The sequence below is a fragment of the Moschus berezovskii genome, chromosome 22 (genome assembly GCF_049115385.1).
Source record: "Moschus berezovskii isolate FMDL1 chromosome 22, NW_MosBer_1.0, whole genome shotgun sequence".
Classification (NCBI taxonomy): Eukaryota; Metazoa; Chordata; class Mammalia; order Artiodactyla; family Moschidae; genus Moschus; species Moschus berezovskii.
The window spans coordinates 48,109,151-48,136,809 of NC_142481.1; the positions used below are offsets into that span (position 1 = coordinate 48,109,151).

General features: G+C 37.9%; 1 protein-coding gene across 2 annotated transcripts in view; it reads left to right on the forward strand.

The window, feature by feature from the left end:
* Window positions 1-27,659, forward strand: part of ITFG1 (integrin alpha FG-GAP repeat containing 1) — a 308,578-nt gene that overhangs the window by 149,593 nt on the left and 131,326 nt on the right. For both annotated transcript variants that reach the window (XM_055412847.2, XM_088830526.1), the window contains exons 9-10: window positions 11,250-11,344; window positions 15,432-15,604. In XM_055412847.2, coding sequence (XP_055268822.1) covers window positions 11,250-11,344; window positions 15,432-15,604 — 268 coding nt within the window. The remainder of the gene's footprint in view (window positions 1-11,249; window positions 11,345-15,431; window positions 15,605-27,659) is intronic.

Genomic DNA, 27,659 nt, shown 5'->3' on the forward strand with positions numbered 1-27,659 from the left:
TTTTGTTTAGTTTACTGTGTTTGGGGTCTCCTTTCTACAGGCTGCTGCTGCTGCTAAGTCACTTCAGTCGTGTCCGACTCTGTGTGACCCCATAGACGGAGGCCCACCAGGCTCCCCCGTCCCTGGGATTCTCCAGGCAAGAACACTGGAGTGGGTTGCCATTTCCTTCTCCAATGTGTGAAAGTGAAAAGTGAAAGTGAAGTCGCTCAGTCATGTCTGACCCATAGCGACCCCATGGACTGCAGCCTACCAGGCTCCTCCATCCATGGGATTTTCTAGGCAAGAGTACTGGAGTGGCTTGCCATTGCCTTCTCCATTCTACAGGCTAGAAGGTTTTAATTTCTCTTAATTGTGGAATCTCCCTCCCCTTGGTGAGGTTAGACCAATATCTTAATGAAGGTTTCCAGTCTGGGGGGATTTGTGCCTCTGTTCTGGTGGATGGAGCTTAATCTTGTCTCTCTGAAGGGCAGTGCCTTATCCAGTAGTGTGTTTTCGGATGTCTGTAGCTTTAGTATGGCTTTGGGCACCCTGTCTGCTAATGGGAAGGGTTGTGCTCCAATTTTGCTCATGGATTGGCATGGTGCATTCAGCACTGGAGCTTGCTGGCTTTTGGGTGGAACTTGGTGTTAGTTTTCAGATGGAGACCTTTGCGAGGACTCTGACATATTAATGTTCTGTGGATGTGGGAGTTCTCTAGAGGTCCAAAGTCCTGGAGTCAAATCTCCCACCTCTGGGGTTCAGGCCCAACCCCTTACTTTAGCACCAATATTTCACAGGCCACATAACACAGAAGACAAAACTCTTAGACTCGTGGTGAAATAACTCAACAGCCAAGATCACCCAGAGAGATTCACACATTTGTAAAGAGAATGAAAGAGGAGAAAAGGAGAAAAACAACCAAACAAAATAATGATAAAAAGAAGAGAGAAGGGAGAAATTAAGCCAATAATTGAACCCATAAATGAAAATTTATACTAAAATTGAATAGACTCTCAAAGATTAAAAGACAAAGATAAAAAGAAAGTCAAAAACTTTAAAGAAATAATTTAGACTCTTGAAAATACAAGCTCAAAAATAAAACATCTAAAACGAAAATCAAAAACAAATCAAAGCCATGGAATTTATTTTAAAAATAAGGTTTTTGTCCTTTTTAAAAGAGGAAAAAGTAGGTTATAAAATATAAAACTTAAAAGAATAATAAAGAACCACTTCAGGACACTATTATAAAAAATAAAATGGGGGGCAAAAAGAGGGGGGAATATATAAAAAGTGGTAGTGAGAGGAATGTCCAAATAATCTGTCCGTCTTCCTGCTCTAGTAGATCTACCTGCTGAGAAAGTCCTCCAGTATGTTTAGGAAGGTCTCTGGCCCTGTTGCAGTCAGTGTGGTGGTCTGCTCAGACTCAGCTCTTGTCTTCCTCCAGCTTGTACTTGCTCTCAGAGTCCACAGTTGCCCCTAAAGCAGTCTCAGTCTAAATGCTAAAATTTCAACTGCTACAGCTGTAACTTCCGGGCTTGTTTTTCCCTTGCTTCCTTTGCTCACATAGCACCTGGTGTTCCACTTTGGGTTTAGGCCTACATTTGATTTTAAGTCTCTTTCCCACATCTGTTCACTGCCTAAACACGACTGGGGAAAAGTAGCCGCTTATTTGGGCTCAATTGCTCAGTTGTCCTGGGGTGAGGGAGGGGTTCAGCAGACACCACTAGAGTCTGTAGGGAGTGCTCAATGCAACTGGGCCACATGGGGTGTCACCACAGCCTGGGGTGGTTCGTGCATTTTCCCAGGGGAGTTGGTCTCACACTGTGGGGCCCCTGGCAAAGCCAAGCTGCTCGGGCTCCCAGGAAGATGTGTGTGGTGACCCACATCCACTCACAGCTTGGTGGTGGTTGTAGTCTCTGGGACTGAGACCATAGTGGGCCCCTGCCTTCCCGCACCTCCTCTGCTTCTGGGGCTGTACACGCAGCTGGCTTGCCCCGCTTTGGCATCTGCTTGGGCATGGTCCCTTGTTCTGTGAGCACATAGAATCAAAATACAGCATTTGAGCCTTCCTGCAGGAATGATCCTTTGTTTCTCTGACAGACCCAGAGTTTTCCTGGCCTGCCTTTGCTGTGCTGCTCCAGCCCCCTCAGAGTGTCTTCATGGCAGTCAGCCCTGGCCCTCTTCCTGAGGCCCAACCCCTGAAGCCTAGGGCTTCTGCACCAATCTGCCACTCACTGCAGGCAGACAGGAGCATGTGAGCCACTTCTCATCAGGAAAGTGCCACTTGCACAAACTCTGTGGTGAATTTTCTGTTTTGCCTTCAGAGCACCTGTCTCACTATGCTGCACTCCCCTCTGAGGTTCCGAAGCTCCCCGCTGATCCCACCTGTGAGGGAGTTTCCTAATGTGCAGAAACCACCCCCCCACACCCCGCTTCACAACTCCCTTCCCCAGGGTGCAGGTCTCTATCCCGAAATCCTTTGTCTCCCTTTTAGTCTCTATCTGTTGCTCTACCTCACTCCAATGAGATTAGTTTGCCTTGCTGGAAGTCTGAAGATGTTTAGATTTTCTGTGTGGACTTGTTCTCCATGCAAGTGATTTTTTAAATTTATTTGTGGGGAAGAAGGTGTTCTCCATGTCCTATTCCTCCACCGTCTTGAAAGTCCCCCTTACATATTTTCATGTTTGTCAACCAAAACAGTAGATTGAATATAAAAAGTAGTATGAAAATCAAGCTTTTCTATATACCAGGCCAGCATTTCTTATTGCAAAATGTTTTTATTTCAGAAAAGTTAATTTTTTCCTGAAAATATTAATTATCTTTACATTTAATATATTTATGGTTTGTATTTTTACTTAGATATTTAATTGTTTTCTAGTCTTAGTGTCAAGTATACTCATGGAAATACTCATACATATAACCCTTGTTAACAAAGCTTGTTGTGGTTACCCAGTCTTTAAGAATATAAAGGGTTCTTTAACTAGTTTGAGAACTACTCCTCTATGGAGATTAAAATAAAAACTTTAATCATATATAATCTACGAGTCAGTAATTTCCATTTTAGGGATTTAACTATAATCTCTCAAAGATGAGACATTATATGTGCAAAGTTTTTCATTGTTGGATTATTTTGATTACCAAAAGATTGAAAACACATCAGTAGCACCACTGACTCAATGGACTTGAATTTGAGTGAACTCCTGAAGAACAGGAAGGCTGCCGTGCTGCAGTCCATGGGGTTGCAAGGAGTCCGACATGACTTAACAGCTGAACCCACAACAAGAGAATTAGCTATACTGAGATATATCCATAAAATGTAATACTATATTATACATGAGGCAGATGTAAATGTATCAGTGTGTAATGTTCTCAAAGATATATTAAATAAAAAATTCAGGACTTCCCTGCTGATCCAGTGGTAGAGAATCTACCTACCAATGCTGGGGACACAGATTCTATTCCTGGGCCAGAAAGATTCCACGTGCTGTTGTGCAGCTAAGCCCATATGCCACAACTGTTGACTCCGTGCACCCTAGAGCCTGTGCTCCTTAACAGAAGTCACAGCAATGAGAAGCCTGCTCACTGCAGCTGCAGAGTGGCCAAAACTCGCTGCAACTAGAGAAAACTCACTCATGGCAACAAAGACCCAGCACAGTCAAAATAAATAAATATTTTAAAAATTCAGGGTACCAGAAAGTATGTAGTGTACACTACTTTTTGTACAAAATTATTTATATTAATGGTATATTAATATGCACAGCCTGTGTGGTAAAGAATACACAAGATAAACTGCTTTGGTGATTGCCATTGTAGAGGGAAGCTGGGGCCAAGATATGGAAGGAGAATTTCTGAAAACCTGACTACGTGTCACAGTCCTAAAATACATACAGAAACAGATGTACCTGTTCCCCATCAATCCTAATATTTTAAAATCTGTTTCATTTTTTTCCCCAGAAGTATATGTCTAATTACTATTTATTTAGGAGTTAAGCCAGATTTAAGATCTAAATCTAACTGACCTTAGTTCTGCCTTCTTACCATTACATTAAAATCTCCATATACTCTCACGAAGTGCCAAGACATTCACCAAAAACAATTATTTTATGATAGTAGTAATTGTTTCACTGCAGTCATGATTTGACCTGCCCAAGAGATACACAGCTTCCCTGGTAGCTCAGACAGTAAAGAATCCACATGCAATGCGGGAGACCTGGGTTCAATCCCTGGGTTGGGAAGATCCTGTAGAGAAGGGAACGGCTACCTACTCCAGTATTCTTACATGGAGATTTCAAAGGACAGAGTAGCCCAGCAGGCTGCAGTCCGTTGTGTTACAAAGAGTCAGATGCAACTGAGAAACTTTCACTTCACTTCACTTCAGTCAGCTCAGTTCAGTTGTTCATTCGTGTCCGACTCTTTGCAGCCCCATGGACTGCAGCACGTCAGGCATCCCTGTCCATCACCAACTCCCAGAGTTCACTCAACCTCATGTTCATTGAGTCAGTAATGCCATCTAACCATCTCATCCTCTGTCGTCCCCTTCTCCTGCCTTCAATCTTTCCTAGCATCAGGGTCTTTTCAAATGAGTCAGTTCTTCACATCAGGTGGCCAAAGTATTGGAATTTCAGCTTCAGCGTCAGTCTTTCCAATGAGTATTCAGGACTGATTTCCTTTAGGACAGACTGGTTGAATCTCTTTGCTGTCCACGGGATTCTCAGTAGTCTTCTCCAACACCACAGTTCAAAAGCATCAATTCTTTGGGGCTCAGCTTTCTGTATACTCCAGATCTCACATCCATACATGACTACTGGAAATACCATAGATTTAACTAGACAGACTTTAGTTGGCAAAGTAATGTCTCTGCTTTTTAATATGCTGTCTGGGTTGGTCATAACATTTCTTCCAAGGAGCAAGCGTCTTTCAATTTCATGGCTGCAGTCAAAATCTGCAGTGATTTTGGAGCCCAAAAAAATAAAGTCTGACACTGTTGCCATTGTTTCCCCGTCTATTTGCCATGAAGTGATGGGACCGGATGCCATGAACTTGGTTTTCTGAATATTGAGTTTGAAGCCAACTTTTTCACTCCCCTCTTTCACCTTCATCAAGAGGCTCTTTAGTTCTTCTTCACTTTGTGCCATAAGGGTGGTGTCAAATGCATATCTGAGGTTATTGATATTTCTCCCAGCAATCTTGATTCCAGCTTGTCCTTCATCCAGCCCAGCATTTCTCATGATGTACTCTGCAAATAAATAAGCAGGATGACAGTATACAGCCTTGATGTACTCCTTTCCTGATCTGGAACCAGTCTGTTGTTCCATGTCTAGTTCTAACTGTTGCTTCTTGACCTGCATACAGATTTCTCAGGAAGCAGCTCAGGTAGTCTGATACTCTCATCTCTTGAAGAATTTTCCACAGTTTGTTGTGATCCACACAGTCAAAGACTTTGGCATAGTCAGTAAAGCAGAAATAGATGTTTTTTCTGGAACTCTCTTGCTTTTTCAATGATCCAGCAGATATGGGCAATTTGATCTCTGGTTCCTCTGCCTTTTCTAAAACCAGCTTGAACATCTGGAATTTCACGGTTCATGTACTGTTGAAGCCTGACTTGGAGAATTTTTAGTATTACTTTGCTAGCGTGTGAGATGAGTGCAATTGTGCGGTAGTTTGAGCATTCTTTGGCATTGCCTTTCTTTGGGATTGGAATGAAAACTGACCTTTTCCAGTCCTGTGGCTACTACTGTGTTGTCCAAATTTGCTGGCATATTGAGTGCAGCACTTTCGCAGCATCATCTTTTAGGTTTTGAAATAGCTCAACTAGAATTCCATCACCTCCACTAGCTTTGTTCATAGTGATGCTTCCTAAGGCCCACTTGACCTCACATTCTAGGATATCTGGCTCTAGGTGAGTGATCCCACCATTGTGATTATCTGGGTCATGAAGATCTTTTTTGTATAGTTCTTCTGTGTATTCTTGCCACCTCTTCTTAATATCTTCTGCTTCTGTTAGGTTCGTACCATTTTTGTCCTTGATTGTGCCCATCTTTGCATGAAACGTTCCCTTGGTATATCTCATTTTCTTGAAGAGAATTCTAGTCTTTCCCATTCTGTTGTTTTCCTCTATTTCTTTGCAGCAATCACTGAGAGAGGCTTTCTCATCTCTCCTAACTATTCTTTGAAACTGTGCATTCAAATGTGTATATGTTTCCTTTTCTCCTTTGCCTTTCACTTCTCTTCTTTTGGTAGCTATTTTTAAGGCCTCCTCAGACAATCATTTTGCCTTTTTGCATTTCTTTTTCTTGGGGATGGTCTTGATCACTGCCTCCTGTACAATGTCACGAACTTCCATCCATAGTTCTTCAGGCACTTATCAGATCTTTTCCCTTGAATCTATTTGTCACTTCCCCTGTATAAATTTGATTTTGGTCATACCTGAATGGTCTAGTGGTTTTCCCTCCTTTCTTCAATTTAAGTCTGAATTTGGCAATAAGGAGTTTATGACACGTGTACGCGTCACTTCACTTCAAGAGGAACACCAATGGGCAAAAGACAACTTTGATTCAGTCTCAAGAGCTTGAAGCAAGACACAGACTGAGTCCTAAATGATTAGCAAAAGTAGTTTGTTGTTAATGGAGAATGTGATCAAGACAGACATAGGCTATGTGTAACAACCCCCGGTAGTAGTGGAATACTAGCAGAAGTACCTGAGAACAGTGGTTAAACCAGAGGGCATATGCTTTGCCCCACCCTCAGAAGTTCTTACGGAGAAGGCAGTGGCAGCCCATGGGGTCGCAAAGAGTCGGACATGACTGAGTGACTTCACTTTCACTTTTCACTTGCATGCAGTGGAGAAGGAAATGGCAACCCACTCCAGTGTTCTTGCCTGGAGAATCCCAGGGACGGTGGAGCCTGGTGGCCTGCCGTCTGTGGGGTCGCACAGAGTCGGACACAACTGAAGCGACTTAGCCACAGCAGCAGCAGAGGTTCTTATTCATTAGTTCTGGACTGGGGCATAAAAATAGACATTTCTAGTAAGTTCCTAAGTGATGTTGAGGCTGTGGGACTGGGAGCCATACTTTTGGACTACTTCATTAAAGAACGTGTGGTTTACATTGTTAATGGGTAATCTGGGGCCAGAACAATGAGTTGTAATTTGATTAAATGATACCACAGGTCAGTTAATTTCAAGATACTGAAAATGTTATGAATGTTTAAGAGGAAACATAAATGTGACCCCTGCTCATATATATCTTCTTTGTCCTCTGCTTAGTTAAAACCAGAAAAAGTTATTACACCAAAATTCATTATAGTCCATTTTGATGAAAACTATTTTAGTGTTTTCTTGATTTTAAAATTAAAATTTTGGGAAAGTCAGTTTGAATCATATCTATCTCATGAAAATTATCTGTTTTAGAGAAGAATTTCGTTTGAAATTTGGTTAAGGTTAACATCAGATGGAAATTAACATGTGGTTAGTGTGAACTTTAGTCTCTAGCAGTCCTGACATTCAAAAGGCCAAATTTTATGTCACGTTTTATAAAATGAGTGAATCAAAATGTGGTTCATTCTGTTACAATTTCACTTGAGCCTTTGAGAAGTAATTTCTCTCAAAGAAACTTGAGATATGTAACATGCTGAAGTCCTGAGGAGAAGACAGTCTGAAGTTAATAATTCCTGGGACTTCTTTAAGAAATGTGTGCTAAGTTCACAGAGTGGTCCCTCTATCAGCATGACTTTCCTCATAGTCACATTATTTTTCAGAGAATTTGCATATTACTAGTTCCTAGCCTTGTGCCTCTGACTCATATGAAACATTTTCCTAAAACTACTTTCTTCCTCAGGCATAATAACTTACTAAAAAAGTAAGAAATTCCTGTCGTCTGAGGTTTAAAAACAAAAAAGATATATAGATTGTTAAAGACACAGTCTATGAAAATATTCTAGGTTAAAGGAGACTAAAAATAACTGCAAGGAGATACAACCAATATACTGGAAGCACTGAATAGTCATTGGAACAACTAATGATGACGCTGAAGCTCCAATCCTTTGGCCACCTGGTGCAAAGAGCCAACTCCTTGGAAAAGACCCTGATGCTGGGAAAAATTGAAGGTGAAAGAAGAGGGCAGCAGAGCATGAGATGGTTAGCATCACTGAGTCCATGGACATCAATATGAGCAAACTCTGGGAGATAGTGTAGGACAGAGGAGCCTGGCATGCTGCAGTCCATGGGGTCACAAAGAATTGGAAATGACTTAGCAAAACACAGCAAAACACAGCAAAAATAACTAAATGCATTTCTACTCCTAGACTCTGGATCCTATGTTGGAGGGTCCAAAATGCTACAAATGACATTATTAGGTCAATGAACGAAACTGGAATATAGATATAGTACAATAGATAAGATTGTTTGTGTGAATTAGTAGTTGTACTATGGTTGTTTAAGAGAATATCCCTATTCATAGGAAATGCACACTAAAGTATTTAGGGGTGAGAGGCTATAATGTATATAATTATGGTTCAGAAAAAGAAAATGATTTCACAGAGCACACAAATGATCAAATAAATGGCATAAAATGTTAACAGGTCAATGTGGTTGAAACGTGTTCAGGACTTCTTGTACTACTTTTATTATTCAAGTTGAAGTTTAAATAATTTACAAATAAAAGAGTTTTTTTTTTTTTAATGTAGAAAAGTGAAACGTGGAATTTAAAGGTTTGTTGCCTTTAAGAAGGCTGACCGCCAAAGAATCGATGCTTTTGAACTGTGGTGTTGGAGAAGACTCTTGGGAGTCCCTTGTACTGCAAGGAGATCCAACCAGTCCATTCTAGAGGAGATCAATCCTGGATGTTCATTGGAGGGACTGATGCTAAAGCTGAAACTGCAATACTTTGGCCACCTCATGCGACGAGTTGACTCACTGGAAAAGACTCTGATGCTGGGAAAGGTTGGGGGCGGGAGGAGAAGGGGACGACAAAGAATGAGATGGCTGGATGGCATCACCGACTCTGTGGACATGAGTTTGAGTGAACTCCGGGAGTTGGTGATGGACAGGGAGGCCTGGCGTGCTGTGATTCATGGGGTCGCGGAGAGTCGGACACGACTGAGCAACTGAACTGAACTGAACTGAACTGCCTTTAAGAGGGAGAAAATTTCCTTAGGACATGAAGTTGGGATCTCAGAAACCTTTTCTATCACCGAGGAAGTGATAAGTATCAAAAAATAGCACTTAAAGAGTCAGCATAAGGAGCACCTTCTTTGGTAGGGTTCTAGGTTTCTATGGCCATATCTATAAAATACTACTGATAATTCTTACAAAAAGGCATGTTTATGGTGTGATGATGTGAGTTAGTTTTATGTTTAACAGAGGTTATTTGCCAGTATTAAATTTCAGCCAAGTCATGGCCAAAATACTTGGGGGAAATAGGAAACCACTTGGAAGAAAGAGAAACTGGGAGGAAAGAAAAGTATAAATCAGAATCTCATCTGAGTATTTTGCCTTTGGGGTCAAAACGAAAGACAGAGACTTGTTAGCTGTCTTCTTCTGATTAGTCCCAGAATAATCACAATAAAATGATTTGGCTTTTAATGAAGCCTATGATATTACTAGACCCAGTTTATAAATCACATTTTGCATTTAATTCTTACTTGGCAAGCTCCTGTTTGTTTGTTTCTTTTTTCTAACTATGATATATGTTTATGTCCTTGGAAAGCCTTCTTCTTTCCAAGTATTCTTGCCTAGAGTTGCATCTCTCTCAACTGCTTTCACAATAGTTCAAATGTACTACTGCCATATCTCTGATATTGTCTGTACTTCCGTTATTAATTCAACTGTTTTATTTAGTGTTATACTCCTATAAGTATATCGGAGAAGGCAATGGCAAGCCACACCAGTACTATTGCCTAGAAAATCCCATGGATGGAGGAGCCTGGTTGGCTGTAGTCCGTGGGGTCACTAAGGGTCGGACACGACTGAGCGACTTCACTTTCACTTTTCACTTTCACACATTGGAGAAGGAAATGGCAACCCACTCCAGTGTTCTTGCCTGGAGAATCCCAGAGACGGGGGAGCCTGGTGGGCTTCCGTCTATGGGGTCGCACAGAGTCGGACACGACTGAAGTGACTTAGCAGTAGCTTAGCAGTTAGCAGCTCCTATAAGTAAGGGTTTGTTATCACACAAAGTATTACCTGTGAGAATCATAAGTAATTAAACCATGAAATTAAATCAAAGAAACTCATTTTTCACTATGATATGCCTTTTCCTTGCTGAGGTCAGCTTCAATTGCCTAGATTGTCGTCTCACACAACCTAAATTTTCTTTTTTTTTTTTCCCTTTTGAATACATTATTGGATACTTGATAGACTTGTTTTAGTTATATATCTCTCTTAATATTGATATTTAAACCTACACAAAGAAGGACTTCTTTTATTGTTAACCGTTATATAACCTTCCAAGTGAAGGTACTACTACCTTGGCACACATTAAATGATACAATAAACCACTGCAAATAAATCCATATTTAATTCAAAGAAATACAAAATGAGGCCCTAAATTTAAAAGCTACATCATTACTCCATTGTGTGAATGCCCCTGTAGAAATTTAACTCTACGACATCAAAATTTGTAGACTTCATCAGGTAGGGGCAGTAGATAGGGAGCACTAGAGGAAATGACTCCAAGTTCCTCAGTAACATCATCTCTGGAGGTCTTTGCAGACCATTGTGCAGCTGTTTAAAAATCAGTCAATAGGAAATGACATGTGTATTCCCTTCATTTGCCTTTTCATTGATAAAAATATACTGGTTCTTATTAGAATCTAGACTGCAGAAAGCTTTATAACTCTTGAAATTTATGCTGTATAAAAGACACTTAAAAGTATATGTAAAGACATCCAAAATAAGTTAAATAACAATGGGTTACTATTGACATGCTTAGTTTCCTCCCATGGTAGCAATGATAATTGTCTAAGTCACAAGCTACATTTTTTTAAGTGATGATTTTAACATTAAAGCCCTGAAACAAGGTGTTTTTCCTACATTGGATAAATATTTAACCAAAGAAAAGTGAGCAGTTTAAAACCAGTCACAGTCCAGGTAGCAGATAGCAAGGGTCAGAGTAATTCTTTAATTGAATCACATAAACTACAAAACCATGCATCAATCAGATTCCTCAGTTTACCTAGAGTGATGCAGACTTTGAACAGATAGGAAATTTAATCTGCTATACAAGAGCACCATTTTGTGGCCATTAATGAACTTTTTAATTTTCTTTTGGCAGATGGAGATGGAAACATGGATCACTTATTGCCAGGCTGTGAAGACAAAAACTGCCAGAAAAGTATCATTTACTTAGCAAGATCTGGAGCAAAGCAGGTATATCTACTTGTTTTTTAATGTAAGTAAGGTTACAATCTCGGAAAACAATTTCAGAGGTTAGAAAAGTATCTGAAGAATCAGAAAAGAGAAAAAATAAAAATAAATTTACTTCCTCATTTTAACTTGCTGTTCAGTCACTAAGTCGTGACTGACTCTGCGATTCCATGGACTGCAACTTGATGGGCTTTCCTGTCCTTCACTGTCCTAAGTTTGTTCACACTCATGTCCATTGAGTCAGTGGTGCCATCTAACCACGTCAGTTCTCTCTCACTCCTCCTCCTGCCCTCAATCTTTCCCAGTATCAGGGTCTTTTCTTTTTTTTTTTTATTTGAGATTGGAATTGCTTTTATTGGGGTGAGCGTGGCAGGCCCGCTGTGGTCAGGTTAGTGTTCTGCCCTCGGAGGCAGCCGAATGCGGGCGCCTCCACCTGCCACCTCCCTGGGTTAGTGGAACATGCAAAGCTCAGTCAGAGGGTGGAGGCGGGGGTGGAGCCGCCAGGGCCTGGGGTGATGGAGCAGGAGCAGGTGGCACCGGCAGGGAGGCCTGGTTAGCACGGACCGCCCATATCAGGGTCTTTTCCAATGAGTTTGCTCTTAGCATCAGGTAGCCAAAGTATTGGCAGCTTCAGCATCATTCCTTCCAATGAATATTCAGAACTGATTTCCTTTAGGATTGACTGGTTGGATTTCCTTGCAGTCCAAGGGACTGTCAAGAGTCTTCTCCAGCACCACAGTTTGAAAGCATCATTTCTTTGGCGCTCAGCCATCTTTGTGGTCCAGTGCTTATCGTACATGACTACTGGAAAAAACATAGCTTTGAGTATACTGCCCTTGTTGGCAAAGTGAAGTTTCTGCTTTTTAATACTCTGTATAGGTTTGTCATAGCTTTTCTTCCAAGGAACAAGTGTCTTTTAATTTCATGGCTAAAGTCACCATCCATAGTGATTTTGGAGCCCAAGAAAATAAAATCTGTCACTGTTTCCACTTTTTCCCCTTCTATTTGCCATGAAGTGATGGGACCGGATGCCTTGATCTTTGTTTTTTGAATGTTCAGTTTTAAACCATTTTTTTCACTCTCCTCTTCCACCTGCATCAAGAAGCTCTTTAGTTCCTCTTTCCTTTCTGCCATTAGAGTGGTATCATCTGCATATGTGAGGTTGTTGATATTTCTCTCAACAATCCAGCTTGTGAGTCATCTAGCCCAGCATTTCATATGATGTACTCTGCGTATAAGTTAAATAAGCAGGGTGACAATATACAGCCTTAACATACCTGTTTCCCAATTTTGAACCGAAGTAAGGTCTTCATTCTCCTTAGGAGGATCCTTGTGTTCATATCAGCTTTTCTTCCATTAGTCTGTCTTTGAGTGTAATTCTCAGGCTCAGACGTGGCACCTTACTTTCTGTATGACAACCAACACTCTTCCTCCATTTTAACTTAATAAAATGCATTTAAAACTATTTTTGTTGGCTTACTGAGAGAAAAAGTACTGCAGTTGGAGTGTATTGCAATGATTTCTCATAAAGAAAACCCATTCCTTTTTTTAATATTTATTTATTTGACTGTGTGTGGTCTAGTTGCGGCATGCGGGATCTTTTGTTGCAGTGCACAAACTCTCTAGTTGTGAAGTGTGGGCTTACTTGCTCTGTGGCATGTGGGATTTTACTTCCTCAGCCTTGGATTGAACCCACGTCCCCTGCATTGCAAGGCAGATTCTTAATCACTGGACCACTAGGAAAGTCCCAAGAAACCCATTATTGATCCTGCAATTATATGATCTGTTAGCCTTTTATATGCTGGGAATACGGTAAGACACACTATAACTATAATAAAGAATTATGTAGAATAACAGTATATCTAGTTTCAAGGCTAATCTTGTTTTTATTTGTGATGTCTAGATCTATTTTGTTCTTTTATGTCAACTTTATTCCTGTAGCTTGTTGGGAAACAATTCAGAATCTGATATTCCCAGCAGAGAATTAATGTGGGAATGCTAAAAAAATTTTTTTAATGTGGGAATGATAGCTTATGACATTGAGAGTTTTTCAATATTGATAACACCTGAAAGGAAACCAGTAATACAGTAGTAGAATTAATTATATTTTCTATTATGGATAGAATGACATCTTGAATTTTATAGCCCTTATGGGTGGGAAGTATCACCTTTCATACAAAGACACTAGAGAAAGCAAATCTTCAAATCTTCCTATAGTCAGTATTCTAAAAACATTTAACTCTTAAACCCATACTCTGTATTATCTTGAACTTTTTGAAAGTTTTGAATCATTGAAAATATTAGGTCAAGAAACACCTCATCATTGGTTCATAGCTGTAAGAATACCTAGTAATTGCAGCCTGTCTTCAAGTGACAGACTACTGTATTTTCAAATTATGCAGTCATCTCTCTATGGGAAGATAAATGTCACAGTTCTTTGTTGACTACTGTAAAGAATGTCACATTAATGAAAAATCTTTTTACTTCTTAGACCTTAATACATTTACCTTAACAGAAGTACTTTATCCTCATTAATAAACTGTCATCCTCTTCAGAAACTTGAGATAACTCGACATTTTGTGAAATTTCTCATCCTCTTCCAAAATAAAAGCAGCAGTTTTTTTCAGTCATGTGAAATGTTAAAACATTTTGATGATATACAGTACTTTTGCTTTAAGAAAGACTGAAAATTTCATTAGATGCATATCAGTTTTTTAAGCTGCTTGTTTTCTATAAATTTGTCTTTATAGTTGAGCCATATTTTTCCTTTTTCCTTGGCAAACTATACTTTCTTTGAATACACAGAAAATGTTTGAGATGTTCTATGTACTAAACACTTCAAGAATTCACTTTTTATGTAGTTTGGCTTGAGCCATGTATATGAGCCACCTGCTTACAAGGAAAAAAATACCTGTGGGCATGTTTGGCCTCCTGTCATTTCAAGCCAGCTGCACCTGCTTCTATTTAGACATCTTTAGGTTACGTGCTAGTATCCATGCTCTTGCTAGTTGTGGACACATCTCTAATTTTAATGTACTGATTTCCAGTCTTCAGATTTTTAGTTTACATTAGGTTATTAAAAGTAAATATTTGGACATTCAGAGAGAGCGGGCTTTACCAAAGCTTGTTTTGAAATGAACCTATTCTGTGTTTTCTTCATTAAAATCAGTAGGGAAATAAAGAATTTATGTAAATCGTAGCTTCCAGCTGTTTTGGCAACAAAGCTCATTCTCCGGGGCTGGGAGAGCTTGTCAGGGCTAGTGTTGTTTGGAAAGCCTCAGAGCTGCTTGTTTCTGAGCATGGTGACTAAAGCCATCATCATGTATAAGAGGCAGAGCAGAAGAACAAGGGAGACTCTGTCATGTTCTAATTATCTTCCTAAACTGGTCCTTCAAAAGGACATCAGTATTAGATATTACAGTTTTTAAAATATTCATTTATGTTTATGTTTTCACTCAATACATATTCTGTTTGTTTATTCGTTTAATTTTATTTTTTTCTTAGCTACATTGGGTCTCCATTGCTGCACATGGGCTTTCTCTATTTGCAGAAAACTGGGCCTCCTTCTATAGTGGTGCATGGGCTTCTCATTGTGTTGGCTTCTCCTGTTGCAGAGCACAGGTTCTAGAGCGTACAGGCTCAGTAGTTGTGGCTCACAGGCTTAGTTGCCCCGCGGCATGTGGGATCTTTCCAGACCAGGGATTAAACCAATGTCCCTGCATTGCAGGGTGGATTATTAACCACTGGACCACCAGGGAAGTCCCCAACACACATCTTTAAATGGACAGTTCAACTACATGTTGGATAACTTCAGTTCAATCCTAAAATGCCATATTCTGTGAAAAACTTTTTAAGGTTCTATATGCTAGTTCAAGGAAAGATGACTACTGATAAATTTTAAGGTAGACTTATTTTTTTAGAGTGTCAATTACCTGTTTATCAAAGTAAATTATTCTGCCATTTTGCAGAGATACAACTTAAGAAAGATGATACGTATCTTGAGGATTTTTGATGGATCATTTGTTTTACAAATGGTGAATTTTTTTCTAAAATGACTATAAAATATAATTTTTTTTCTCTTAATCCACAGTGGATTCCTGTCCTACAGGATTTTAGCAATAAGGGTACACTCTGGGGCTTTGTGCCATTTGTGCATGAACAGCAACCAACTGAAATACCAATCCCAATTACGCTTCATATTGGAGATTACAACATGGATGGCTATCCAGATGCTCTTGCCATACTGAAGAATACATCTGGAAGGTATGGAAATTAAGTCAAAAAGGGAAATATTTGTAAAATATCTTCACCATAACACGTTGTACCTGAAAAGCACCTAAATAATGTATAGGCCCTTAAATAAGGAACACAAAGATCAGAATTTTTATAAGCAAATGACTCAGTTATGTTCTGATTCTAAAGACTATAGATGTTACGAGTTCAGCCTAGGTTTAGTTTAACTCAGTCCAGCCATTTAGCACCTATGTGACTTGGGCAGCTTACCTAAACTCCTCACTGAGAGTAATAATTGCACCTGTGTCATGGATTTGTGGTGGAAATTAGGTGAGTTAAAAATAAATGGAGCAATTAACAAGATACTTGGCATATGCTGACTTGTACTATCAGTGAATGTTGCCTTAATGTTACTTGTTTTATAATGGTATCAAGAGTTTAGACATGACTGTTGATAATATTTGTAAATACAAAATTGTTTAGTACATTTTTTGCATTATCAGTAATTTTGAATATTGTTGTTATTTTTTCACCTTAAATAGAAGTAGCAGTAGCCAAATCAATGTAGTTAAATTCACACTCTGTTTTTGGCAGATTTCATAAATATGACTCTTCTAAAATTTTAATGCTTTATTGTATTTTTCATATTATAATTAGTTGTATTTCTTACTCCTTATTCTTTCTTGCCTTTTAAATCATAACTGTCCATAATTTTTCTTCTGAGCATTAATTCATTTTTTGACTCTGGAATTTGTGATGATTCAGCTCACATTTACTACCAGGCTCATGATGTAATACAACTGTCCTGGGGGTAAAAATCAGACTATTGTTAATTTCAGCATAAAATAGTGTTATCTAGATATGTGATTTTTAGAAAACAGTACATTGTTAGTGATTATCCCTAACTTTGTAGAAAATTATGAAGAATCTGTACTTAAACTTTTCTGAGGACCTTGATTTAAATTATAGTCACTCTGAGTTGTATTTACAGAATTTTCCATAGATATGAGCATCATGACCTGTAATGCAGAGTTATATATACCACTATCACCTATGTGTGAAGCACATCTGATAGAACCAAAAGAAATCTGAGTTGAATGTGATTTTTCTTCCTTTTAAGTATACTTAAAAGTGACATATAAAAACAAAGAAATGTAAAAATTGCTTTAATTTGAACATCTACCCTATTCAAAAAATAAGAAATTACGTCTCAAATTCATTTAGGTCTGTGATTACTAATTCTTAGAAAAACATGCAAGCAATTTATATTTTGTCATAAAAGTTTTTATCAACATCTTCTCCTTCAAGCCATCAAGTATTTAACTTCCCTTTACCATTCAGTAATAATGACAGTGAATTGAATTTGCATGCGTTGTGTCCAACTCTTTGGGACCCCATGGACTGTAGCCAACCAGCCTCCTCCATGGTATTCCCAGGCAGGAATACTGGAGTGGGTTATCATTTCCTTCTCCAGGGGATTTTCCTGACCCAGGGATCAAACCCACGTCTCATGTGTCTCCTGAATTGGCAGGTGGATTTTTTACCATTGAGCCACCAGGGAAGCCCATAAATAATAATGATGATATCAGCAACTAATCCAGTAGTGAACACTATGGCTCTATAGGAAACATAAAGTAAAAGGCAGTCGTAGACTCTTGGAGCTTTTATAAAAGCAGCTGTTTAAAGCCCAGGGTTTCTTTTTTATTCTTTTGGGATAGATGAGAATTGAAAGATTTCAGTGCATCTCCATGTTCATTAAATCACTAGATGAGAAAGAGTCCTATACTTGAGAGACGTGTGTCTAGGAAAATTCAGCATAATACATTCTTTGAAACATAAAAGAAGGAAAATAAGACATAGTGTGCATTACAATCCTTTTCTACTATTAAAATTTTGTTGAGAAAGCATTTTATAACTTTTAAATTTTTTCTGGACTGCTGTATTGCTAAGAAGTAGTACAGGGTTACAGTTTATATTTTCAAGGGCTGCTACCTGGAGAATTCTGTCTTCTTTTTTTTTTCCTGCAGATTTTGAAAATCAGGTAGAGATTAACTACACAGACAAGACTAAAAATCCCCAATATGTGTTTCATGAAAAGAAGTTCTAAAACTGTGGCTTGTAAACTTGTATTTTTTTGTTTTCAGAGGAGAGTTGCTGTTTGGGCCTATGTTTGGTTTTTATTTTTTATTAAAGGTCTTAATAGTTTAAAGTTAACCTTTAAAATCATGTTACATGAAAAAGATCTCTATTAATGACATTTATAGAGGCAGCGAGTGACTCAAAACAACATGGTCTGAGATCAGCCATTTTCCATCTGTGATACCACTGACTGAAAACTGTAGTTTTTCCCTTGGATGCCCTACTGCTACTCAGTTGCCCTCTGTTTACTGTAATCTTATGTGTGTAGTCATCTTATCTTTCTTGTCTGAATTTTCTTTTTTTTTGAAAGAAGAAGATCAAAGTTAGAATGAGATTATTCCATAGTGTGCTGTTAAGCTAATAATAATTCTGTTTTTATAATTTTTTAATTTTGTGTATAAGATAAATCAATAAATGCGATATATTCCTTGTCAGTTAATGCCAGGAGAAGGGCTTTAGTTTATAAAGTGTTTTTCATGCATATTACTTCACAATAATTTCTATAGGATGGTATTATCTGTATTTTATAAATACTGGAGTGGGTAGCTGTTCCCTTCTCCAGGGAATCTTCCCAACCCAGGGACTGAACCCAGGTCTCCCACATTGCAGGTAGATTCCTTACCAGATGAGCCACCAGGGAAGCTCAAATATGGAAATAGTCTCACATAAGTCAGACTACTTGTCCAAGATCACACATTTGCAGTCAGGACTCTAAGCTTACAGAATCTAAATCATTTTCCTTTCCCTATAAGAAAAAAATTTAGAAGGAAGTAGTAGATAACCACAGAGAAGGCAATGGCAACCCACTCCAATACTCTTGCCTGGAAAATCCCATGGACAGAGGAGCCTGGTAGGCTGCAGTCCATGGGGTCGCTAAGAGTCAGACACAACTGAGCGTCTTCACTTTCATGCATTGGAGAAGGAACTGGCAACCCACTCCTGTGTTCTCGCCTGGAGAATCCCAGGGAAGGGGGAGCCTCACAGGCTGCCGTCTGTGGGGTCGCACAGAGTTGGACACAACTGAAGCGACTTAGCAGCAGCAGCAGCAGTAGATAACCAAAATAATACATTTTTAGCAGAGGTTGGAGATGATGATTTGGGCAGACAGTAAAGGTCACTCTGATAAGAGAAAGAAGGAGCAAGCTAAAGACAAAACCCATAAGCTTTCTGAGAGTTGCTGTCAGAAGGGCTTCCCAGGTGGCTTGGGGTAAAGAATCAGCCTAACAATGAAGGAGACACAGGTTCAATACCCGGTTTGGGAAGATCCCCTGGTAAAGGAAACAGCAACCCAGTCTAGTATTCTTGCCTGGGAAATCCCATGGACAGGAGAGCCTGGCAGCCTGCACTCCACGGGATCATAAGAGTTGGACACGACTTAGTAACTAAACAGTAGTGGTTAGAGGATATTGATTATGTACAAACATGTGTTCTCTTTTGTTAGTTAATTTGTGTTTTGTTAATTCGGCAACCAGAGGTATAATTTGGGTGTGTTGGTGGTACGTTCAAGCTACCCTTAAGAAAGACTGAAAGATAACCAGAAACAAGTTGGGATCTGAACTCTGTCAAAAAGAATTACTGGGCACTTTACAGATATTAGCTAATTACCCATTCAGTATAATCTGCAGTTTCATCTTGACCCTCAGCTTTTTAGAATAACTTAAGTTCATACTGATACCCTGAGTCACCAAAATAAAGGTTCTGTTTCAGATGTTCTACTTTAGTAGGTAAGGAGATTGATGGTACAGATGCCTGTATCCACTTCTCCATTTCTAGCCACTGTTATTTTTCATTTTTATTATGAAATGTCATGGCTTTTAATTAAATACAATATGTTACTAATTTTATGTTTTACACTTCAAATGCTTCACCATAATCTTTTTTAAATGAAGTTAATCACAGTCTTTTCCATGAATGTAAAGATGTAACAGACTTCCCAATTTACAATAAAAGAAAAAACATTCGCAGAATAAATCTTGGTAGGCTAAATCACATAATTTCCATCTCTTCAAATGATTACTTCAAATGGGAGGACAGCCTGTTCCTAACATTACAACCTAGATTACTAAGTCTTAGGATCTAAATCATTAACTAACCCTTAGTTAATGAATAATAACACTGGGTAGGGAAGTTATCTGCATTCACAGCTTACTGAAGACTGAAAAATATTTTAATAAATTTGCTTAGGGAGTTTTATAGAATTATACATAGGGGTAGAGCAAGGTTGTTTTGTAAAATGTTTGGTTTTCAAAATTAAAAAAGATAGTGAATACAAGAATCATATTCACATTACTCTGTACTTAATAAAATGTATTACTTCCTCCTAAGCAAATTATTATAAAGCCTCCAGAAGCATTTAATATATGATTTTTTAAAATCAGTTTTTACAATATAGAATATCTTATTAGGCTTAAATTTACTTTCATTTTTAAACTATTTCTGATTGCACTGTTTGATTCAGTAGCTTCTATACCTCAAATGAAGGAGAATACTAAATTAGCCCAAAATGATATGGCAGAATAAAAAATTTAAAATATGTTTGAAATCGTATCCTGGATACCTCATCACTGAAGAGCTCAAACTATTTAATCACTGAAGAACTCATACTACTATGTTAACTAACCTTCACTCACCAACCGATTTTAGCTTCAGTAGTTGAAATTTGTAAAGATAAAATTTTTCTACAATAAGATTGCCTATTCTTTTGCCCTAATGAATCTCATATTACAATTTTTCATCCCATATTAGAATGAAACAGGATTCACTAATTAATTATTAGGGAAAATTATGTAGATGATAAAGCACTGGCAGTCTCTGTTAATTCTTAAAAGAATATATATTAAATATTATTTATTGGCAATCAATTTTAATCAATCTCTCAATTAATTACTTCTTCATACTGAGTTTATTGTCATGATGTTGCATTCTTCTATAATTTTTACATTTCCTTTGAATCCATAGGTATAGGCCCTTCGTGTTTGTAATGTTATTAACCTGTTATATTTTATTCGTCAGAATTGATTAAGGCTATTCTATTTTATTATTTCATTAATATCTGTGTTTTTGTTGTTATTATAGTTGTTTTCAAAATTACTCTTATTTTCAATGATAAGATGGGTTTTTTCCTAAATATTTTATTTCTGGTTCTGTATTTAATTCCTTCCCTTTTTTGCTTTCTTTAGATTTATTTTTGTTTTTCTTTTAGTTTATTTCAATGAATACTTAATAGAATTTCTCCCATTTTCTTATTTTTTTAATAAATGATTTTAAGTCTATTTTGTATGTACTTGGCCTCAAACCACATATTTTGATAACTGGTGTTTTTATTGTCCTTTACTTTTGTATTTATTTGAAATTTCTCTTAACCTACACATTATTCTGGAAGGTTTTTTAAATCTTCATGTAAATATGTTGGGGAATTGTTTTGTGTTACTTTCTTACTGTTTAAGTCTATTTTTTTTATTATTCGTTAAGGTTATTGCATTGCAAACATTGATCTGTCTTGTGCAATACTTTTCAAAACTTGTTGAGAGTTTTCTGGTAGTTTGATAGATAATTGAATGAATGGTTCTTTGAAATATCGTTTGTGTTAGTTGTGTTGTTTAAATCTTCTATATACCCTTATATATTTTTATCTATTTTTAAAAGTATATTAATCCTCTGCTATGGAAGTATACAATTGTCAGCTTCTTTATCAATTTTTAATTTATGGGCTTGCAACCTTGATTACTAGATGCATAAGGGTTTGTCCTCTGACTTCTTTTGTTAATTGTGAAATATCCTTTTTTTTCTTCTTTCTTTTTAATTCTTTTTGCTTTGAATTCTTCTTCTTTTTTTTTTTTTTTTTGTCATACTGTAATCTCTGGTAGCTTTCCTGGTAGCTCAGCTGGTAAATAATCCGCCTGCTATGCAGGAGACCCTGTTCAATTCCTGGATCCGGAAGATAGCCTGGACAAGGGATAGGGTACCCATTTCAGTATTTTTGGGCTTCCCTCATGGCTCAGATGGTAAAAAAAAAATCCAGTTGCAATGCAGGAGAGTGAGTGAGTGAAAGTCACTCAGTCATGTCTGACTCTTTGCGACCCATCGCCTGCCAGGCTCTTCTATCCCTGGAATTCTCCAGGGAAGAATACTGGAGTGGGTCGCCGTTCCCTTCTCCAGGGGATCTTCCCAACCAGGGATCAAATCCAGGTTGCAGTTCAGCGGACCTGGGTCCATGGGTTTGCAAAGAGTCGGATGTGACTGAGCAACTAGGCATAGCACAACACATAATCTCTATCCTGTTTCTTTTTCTTATCATTTACTCTGCATACATTTCTACCCATTTTAGCTTTTATATGGCATTTTATTTTGGAAAATTTTGCACTCAATAAAATGCACCAATGTTAAATGTACAACTTGATGAGTTTTGCTAATGTTTACACCTGTGTACCCAGTACTCCAGTCAAAATGTAAAACGTTTCTTTGACCCTAGTTAATACCCAGCCTCGTTGTACCCAGTGTTTTGATTTCTATCAAAAAAATTCAGTTGTACCTGTTTTTGAATCCCAGAACATTACTGAGAGTAATTTTAAAAGCCCCCCCAAAAAAGGGAGATATCATATTTACACATCTGAATACTCAATATTCTCTATAGAGAACAGACTTGATCTTTCAGCTTGATCTATATACTTATATTTTACTTATCCAGTCTGATCTATAAATTGAACAAAATTTCAATCAAATTCTCCATTCACTTCTGAAGAAATTTATATTCTCATTCTGATATTTATATGTGAAAAACTAGATTAGCTCGATTTTGTTGTTTAGTTGCCAGGTCATGATTGATTCTTTCATAACCTCATGAACTATAGGCTCCTCTATCCGTGGGATTTCCCAGACAATAATACTGGATTGGGTTGTCATTTCCTTCTCGTGGGGATCTTCCCGACCCAGGGGTCAAACCTGAATCCCCTACTTGGTAGGCAAGTTCTTTACCACTGAGCCACCAGGGAAGTCCATTAGCTCAATTAAAACCTGATTAGTCAGAATGCTTGAAGAAACACCAAGATGGAGGAATCATTTCTACCTTACTTTTAAGACTTCCTGTGAAACTGCAGTAATGAAGACACTGGTATTTATGTAAGAATACATATAGAGATCAATGTCTGAATCCAGAAATAAAGCTGTACATATTATGATCAACTAATTTTTTTTTTTGCATAGACACTAAGGCAGTTCAGTGGAAAAGGTACACAGATGGCCAGTAAACATATGAAAAGATATCCAATATCACTGATAATTAAGGAAATGCGGTTAAAGCCATATGATACACTTGATAATACCCCCTAGAATGGTTGCAGTTAAACAAGGCAATAACACAAATGTTGGAAAGGATTTAGAACAACTGGAACTCTTACACATTTTTTATTAAGAGTGTAAAATTGCACAATCATTTTAGAAAACTTGCAGTTTCTTATGAGGTTAAATATCTACCTTTCCTGTGATCCAGCAATTTCATTTCTAAGTTCTTTTGCGAAAGAAATTAAAACTTGAGTTCACAAAAAGATTCTGAAAGAATGTTCACAGTATCTTTATTCACAGTAGCACCAAACTGGAAGCAAATCAAAGGTCCATAACAAGTGAATAAATAAACAACTCATGGTATATTTATACAATTTAATAATGCTTGGCAACAAGAATAATAATAATAAATTACTGAAGAAGGATAGTTAGCAGCATGGATGAATCTTCAAAACTGTAGGTTAAGTGAAGAAAGGACTATATGATGGGAATTTTTAAAAACCGAATGTATGAATCTCTGTCTCTTAATATATAACCCATTCCAAAAAGTAGTATAATTTAGTGGATACAAAGCATGTACTGTGGAGCCTAGATTCAAATTCTGTCTCTGTTATTACCTGTGTGATCATGGCAAATAACTTATCTCAGTGTTAACATCTGTTAATGAGAAAAACAATAATACCTACCTCATGAGGTTATTGTGAGAATCAAATGAGAACTTGCATCACACATAGCATAGCATAGCATAAGTTCTATGTAATGTCTGCTGTTATTTTAATTATTAGTATATTATTATGTGGTCAAATATGCCTTGATTTATCCTCGCCATTTTATCATTGTTTTCATCATTTTCCTTATTTTTCTGCCTTCTTTTGGATCATTCAAATTTCTCTTCCTTTTCTAGTTCCTAAGATGATTTGTATAGTATAAATCTTATCTCCATTATAGTTGTTACATTTTTTAGTGAACTTTTAGACAAACTGTCTTTAAGATAAGATTTTTAGCATGCCTGCAGTTCTCTTTCCCCTACCCTTTCTGTCATTCAGTGATGCATCACCATGTTGATATCATTTAGGATTCATCTATTTATATGCATGTTTGTTTTCACATTTTATTGTTGCCATTATTTACAGTTGGCTGCAAAGTTTACTAGTTTCTTTGATCACCACTGAACACGTCTGTCTTCCATTCTTTCCTTGATTCATCTATTATTTTTCTGGGTATATTGGCAAGTAATTTTATCAAGGAGAGTCTGTAGATTTTTCTGAGACCGAGCAGATCTGAAAATTTCTTTATTTTCCTACAGCCTGCCTGCTAATCTGAAGAGTATAGGATTCTAATTTTTTTGAGTGTACGCTAGGTAAACTATGTTGATAAATTTCATTACTTTCATTACACTATTGCTACGAAGATAAATTCCTGTAAGCATTTCCTATATAATTGATGAGTACATTGCTAACTTTGATTTTATATAAAATTATACTATTATAAGTGTGAGGTTGAGACCTATAAGTATGACATGAGACCTATAAGACCTTCTAGAACTAATGTCAAAAAAAAGATATCCTTTTCATCATAGTGGACTAGAATGGAAAAGTAGGAAGTCAAGAGATACCTGGGAATAACAGGCAAGTTTGGCCTTGGACTACAGAATGAAGCAGGGCAGAGGCTAACAGTTTTGCCAAGAGAATGCACTGGTCATAGCAAACATCCTCTTCCAAAAACACAAGGGACAACTCTACACATGGACATCGCAAGATGGTCAATACTGAAATCAGATTGATTATATTCTTTGCAGCCGAAGATGGAGCAGCTCTATTATAGTCAGCAAAAACAAGACCAGGAGCTGACTGTGGCTCAGATCATGAACTCCTTATTTCAAACTTCAGATTTAAATTGAGGAAAATAGGGAATACCACTTGACCATTCCATTATGACCTAAATCAAACCCCTTATGATTATACAGTGGAAGTGACAAAAGATTCAAGGGATTAGATCTAATAGGCAGAGTACCTGAAGAACTATGGATGAGGTTCTGTTCATTGTACAGAAGGCAGTGATCCAAACCATCCCCAAGAAGAAGAAATGCAAAAAGGCAGTATGGCTGTCTGAGGAGGCTTTACAAATAGCTGAGAAGAGAAGCAAAAGGCAAAGGATAAAAGGAAAGATATATCCATCTTAATGCAGAGTTCCAAAGAATAGAAAAGAGAGATAAGAAAGCCTTCTTAAGTGAGCAATGCAAAGAAATACAGGAAAGCAATAGAATGAGAAAGACTAGGATCTCTTCAAGAAAATTAGAGATACCAAGGGAACATTTCATGCAAAGATTGGCACAAGTAAGAATAGAAACAGTATGGACCTAACAGAAGCAGAAGATATTAAGAAGATGTGGCAACGATATACAGAGAACTATACAAAAATGATCTTTATGACACAGAAAACCACGATGGTGTGATCACTCACCTACAGCCAGACATCCTAGAGTGTGAAGTCAAGTGGGCCTTAGGAAGCTTCTCTAGAAACAAAGCTAATGGTGATGGAATTACAGCTGAACTATTTCAAATCCTAAAGGATGATGCTGTTAAAGTGCTGCATTCAATATGACAAGAGATTTGGAAAACTCAGCAGTAGCCACAGGACTGGAAAAGGTCAAGTTTTCATTCCAATCCCAAAGAAAGGCAATGCCAAAGAATGTTCCAGCTGCCACACAATTGCACTCACTTCACATGCTAGTCAAGTAATGCTCAAAATTCTCCAAGCCAGGCTTCAACAGTACGTAAACCATGAACTTCAAGATGTTCAAGCCTGTTTTAGAAGAGGCAGAGGAACCAGAGATCAAATTGCCAACATCTGTTGGATCATCAAAAAAGCAAGAGAATTCCAGAAAAACATCTACTTTTGCTTTATTGACTACACTAAAGCCTTTGACTTTGCAGATCACAACAAACCGTGGAAAATTCTTCAAGAGGTGGGAATACCAGACCACCTTACCTGCCTCCTGAGAAATATGCATGCAGATCAAGAAGCATCAGTTAGAACTAGACATGGAACAACACTGGTTCCAAATTGGGAAAGGAGTACGTCAAGGCTGTTTATTGTCACCATGTTTATTTTACTTATATGCAGAGCACAGCATGCACAATGCTGGGCTGGATGAAGCACAAGCTGGAATCAAGATCGCAGGGAGAAATATCAATAACCTCAGATATGCAGATGACACCACACTAATGTCATAAAGCAAAGAGGAACTGAAGAGCCTCTTGATGAAAGTGAAATAGGACAGCAAAAAAACTGACTTAAAAACCCAACGTTCAAAAAGCAAAGATCATGGCATCCGGCCCCATCACTTCATGGCAAATAGATGGGGGAACAATGGGAACAGTGATGGACTTATTTTCTTGGGCTCCAAAATCACTTCAGATGGTGACTGCAAACATGAAATTAAGACACTTGCTCCTTGGAAAGAAAGCTATGACCAACCTAGACAGCATATTTAAAAGCAGGCATTACTTTGCCAACAAAGGTCCTTCTCGTCAAAGGTATGGTTTTTCCAGTAATCATGTATGGATGTGAGAGTTGGACCATAAAGAAAGCTGAGCACCACAGAATTGATGCTTTTGAACTGTGGTGTTGGAGAAGACTCTTGAGAGTCCCTTGGACTGCAAGGAGATCAAACCAGTCCATCCTAAAGGAAATCAACCCTTAATATTCATTACAAGGACTGATGCTGAAGCTCAATCTCAAGCTCCAGTACTTTGGCCAACTGATGGGAAGAAGTGACTCATTGGAAAAGACCATGATGCTGGGAAAGATTGAAGGCGGAGAAAGGGATGATAGAGGACAGCATCACCAACTTGATGGACATGAGTTTGAACAAGCTCCGAGCTGGTGATGGACAGGGAAGCCTGGCATGCTGCATAAGTCCATGAGGTTGCAAAGCGTCAGACACTACTGAGCGACTAAAATAAACTGATACTTTTATAAAGCAAAATAAGCTTCTTAATTTTTAAATCATCAGCATAAACAGTTACCTCTTAGAATTTGGGGGGAGATACTAGAAAAAGAAAAAGCATTCTGGAGTATATACTTCCACTTTATGACATTTTAATCAGCTTCCTTCCTAGAATAACAACCACAAAGTTTTATCACCTGTCAGTAGCAACAACAGAGTTCCTTTACAAGAGCATGGAAGATTTTGAACTTCTATGTTTGTAATTCTTACCAGCTGTATAAATTAGACTAATGGTGGTAGAAACTAATAGAATGGAATCAATTTCCCAACCTGACAGAATTGAAAATGCCTCTTCATAAATAGGATAAAACTTTAATTCAGACCTCTCTGTTACGTTATATACTTGCAGTCAGGTATATTAATTAAAAGAGAAACACAAGTGAATTTTCCTTTTCAAAAAAATTTGTATTTAGGTACCATTGGTTTATAACATTGTATAGAGTTCTTGTGTACAAAATTATATTTCTGTTTCTGTGTACACTACAGTATACTCACCACCAAAAATTTAGTTTCCATTTGTTACCCACCATAGAATTGATACCCTTCAGCCATGTTGCTGCTGCTTCTACTGCTGCTAAGTCACTTCAGTCGTGTCCGACTCTGTGTGACCCCCATAGACAGAAGCCCACCAGGCTCCCCTGTCCCTGGGATTCT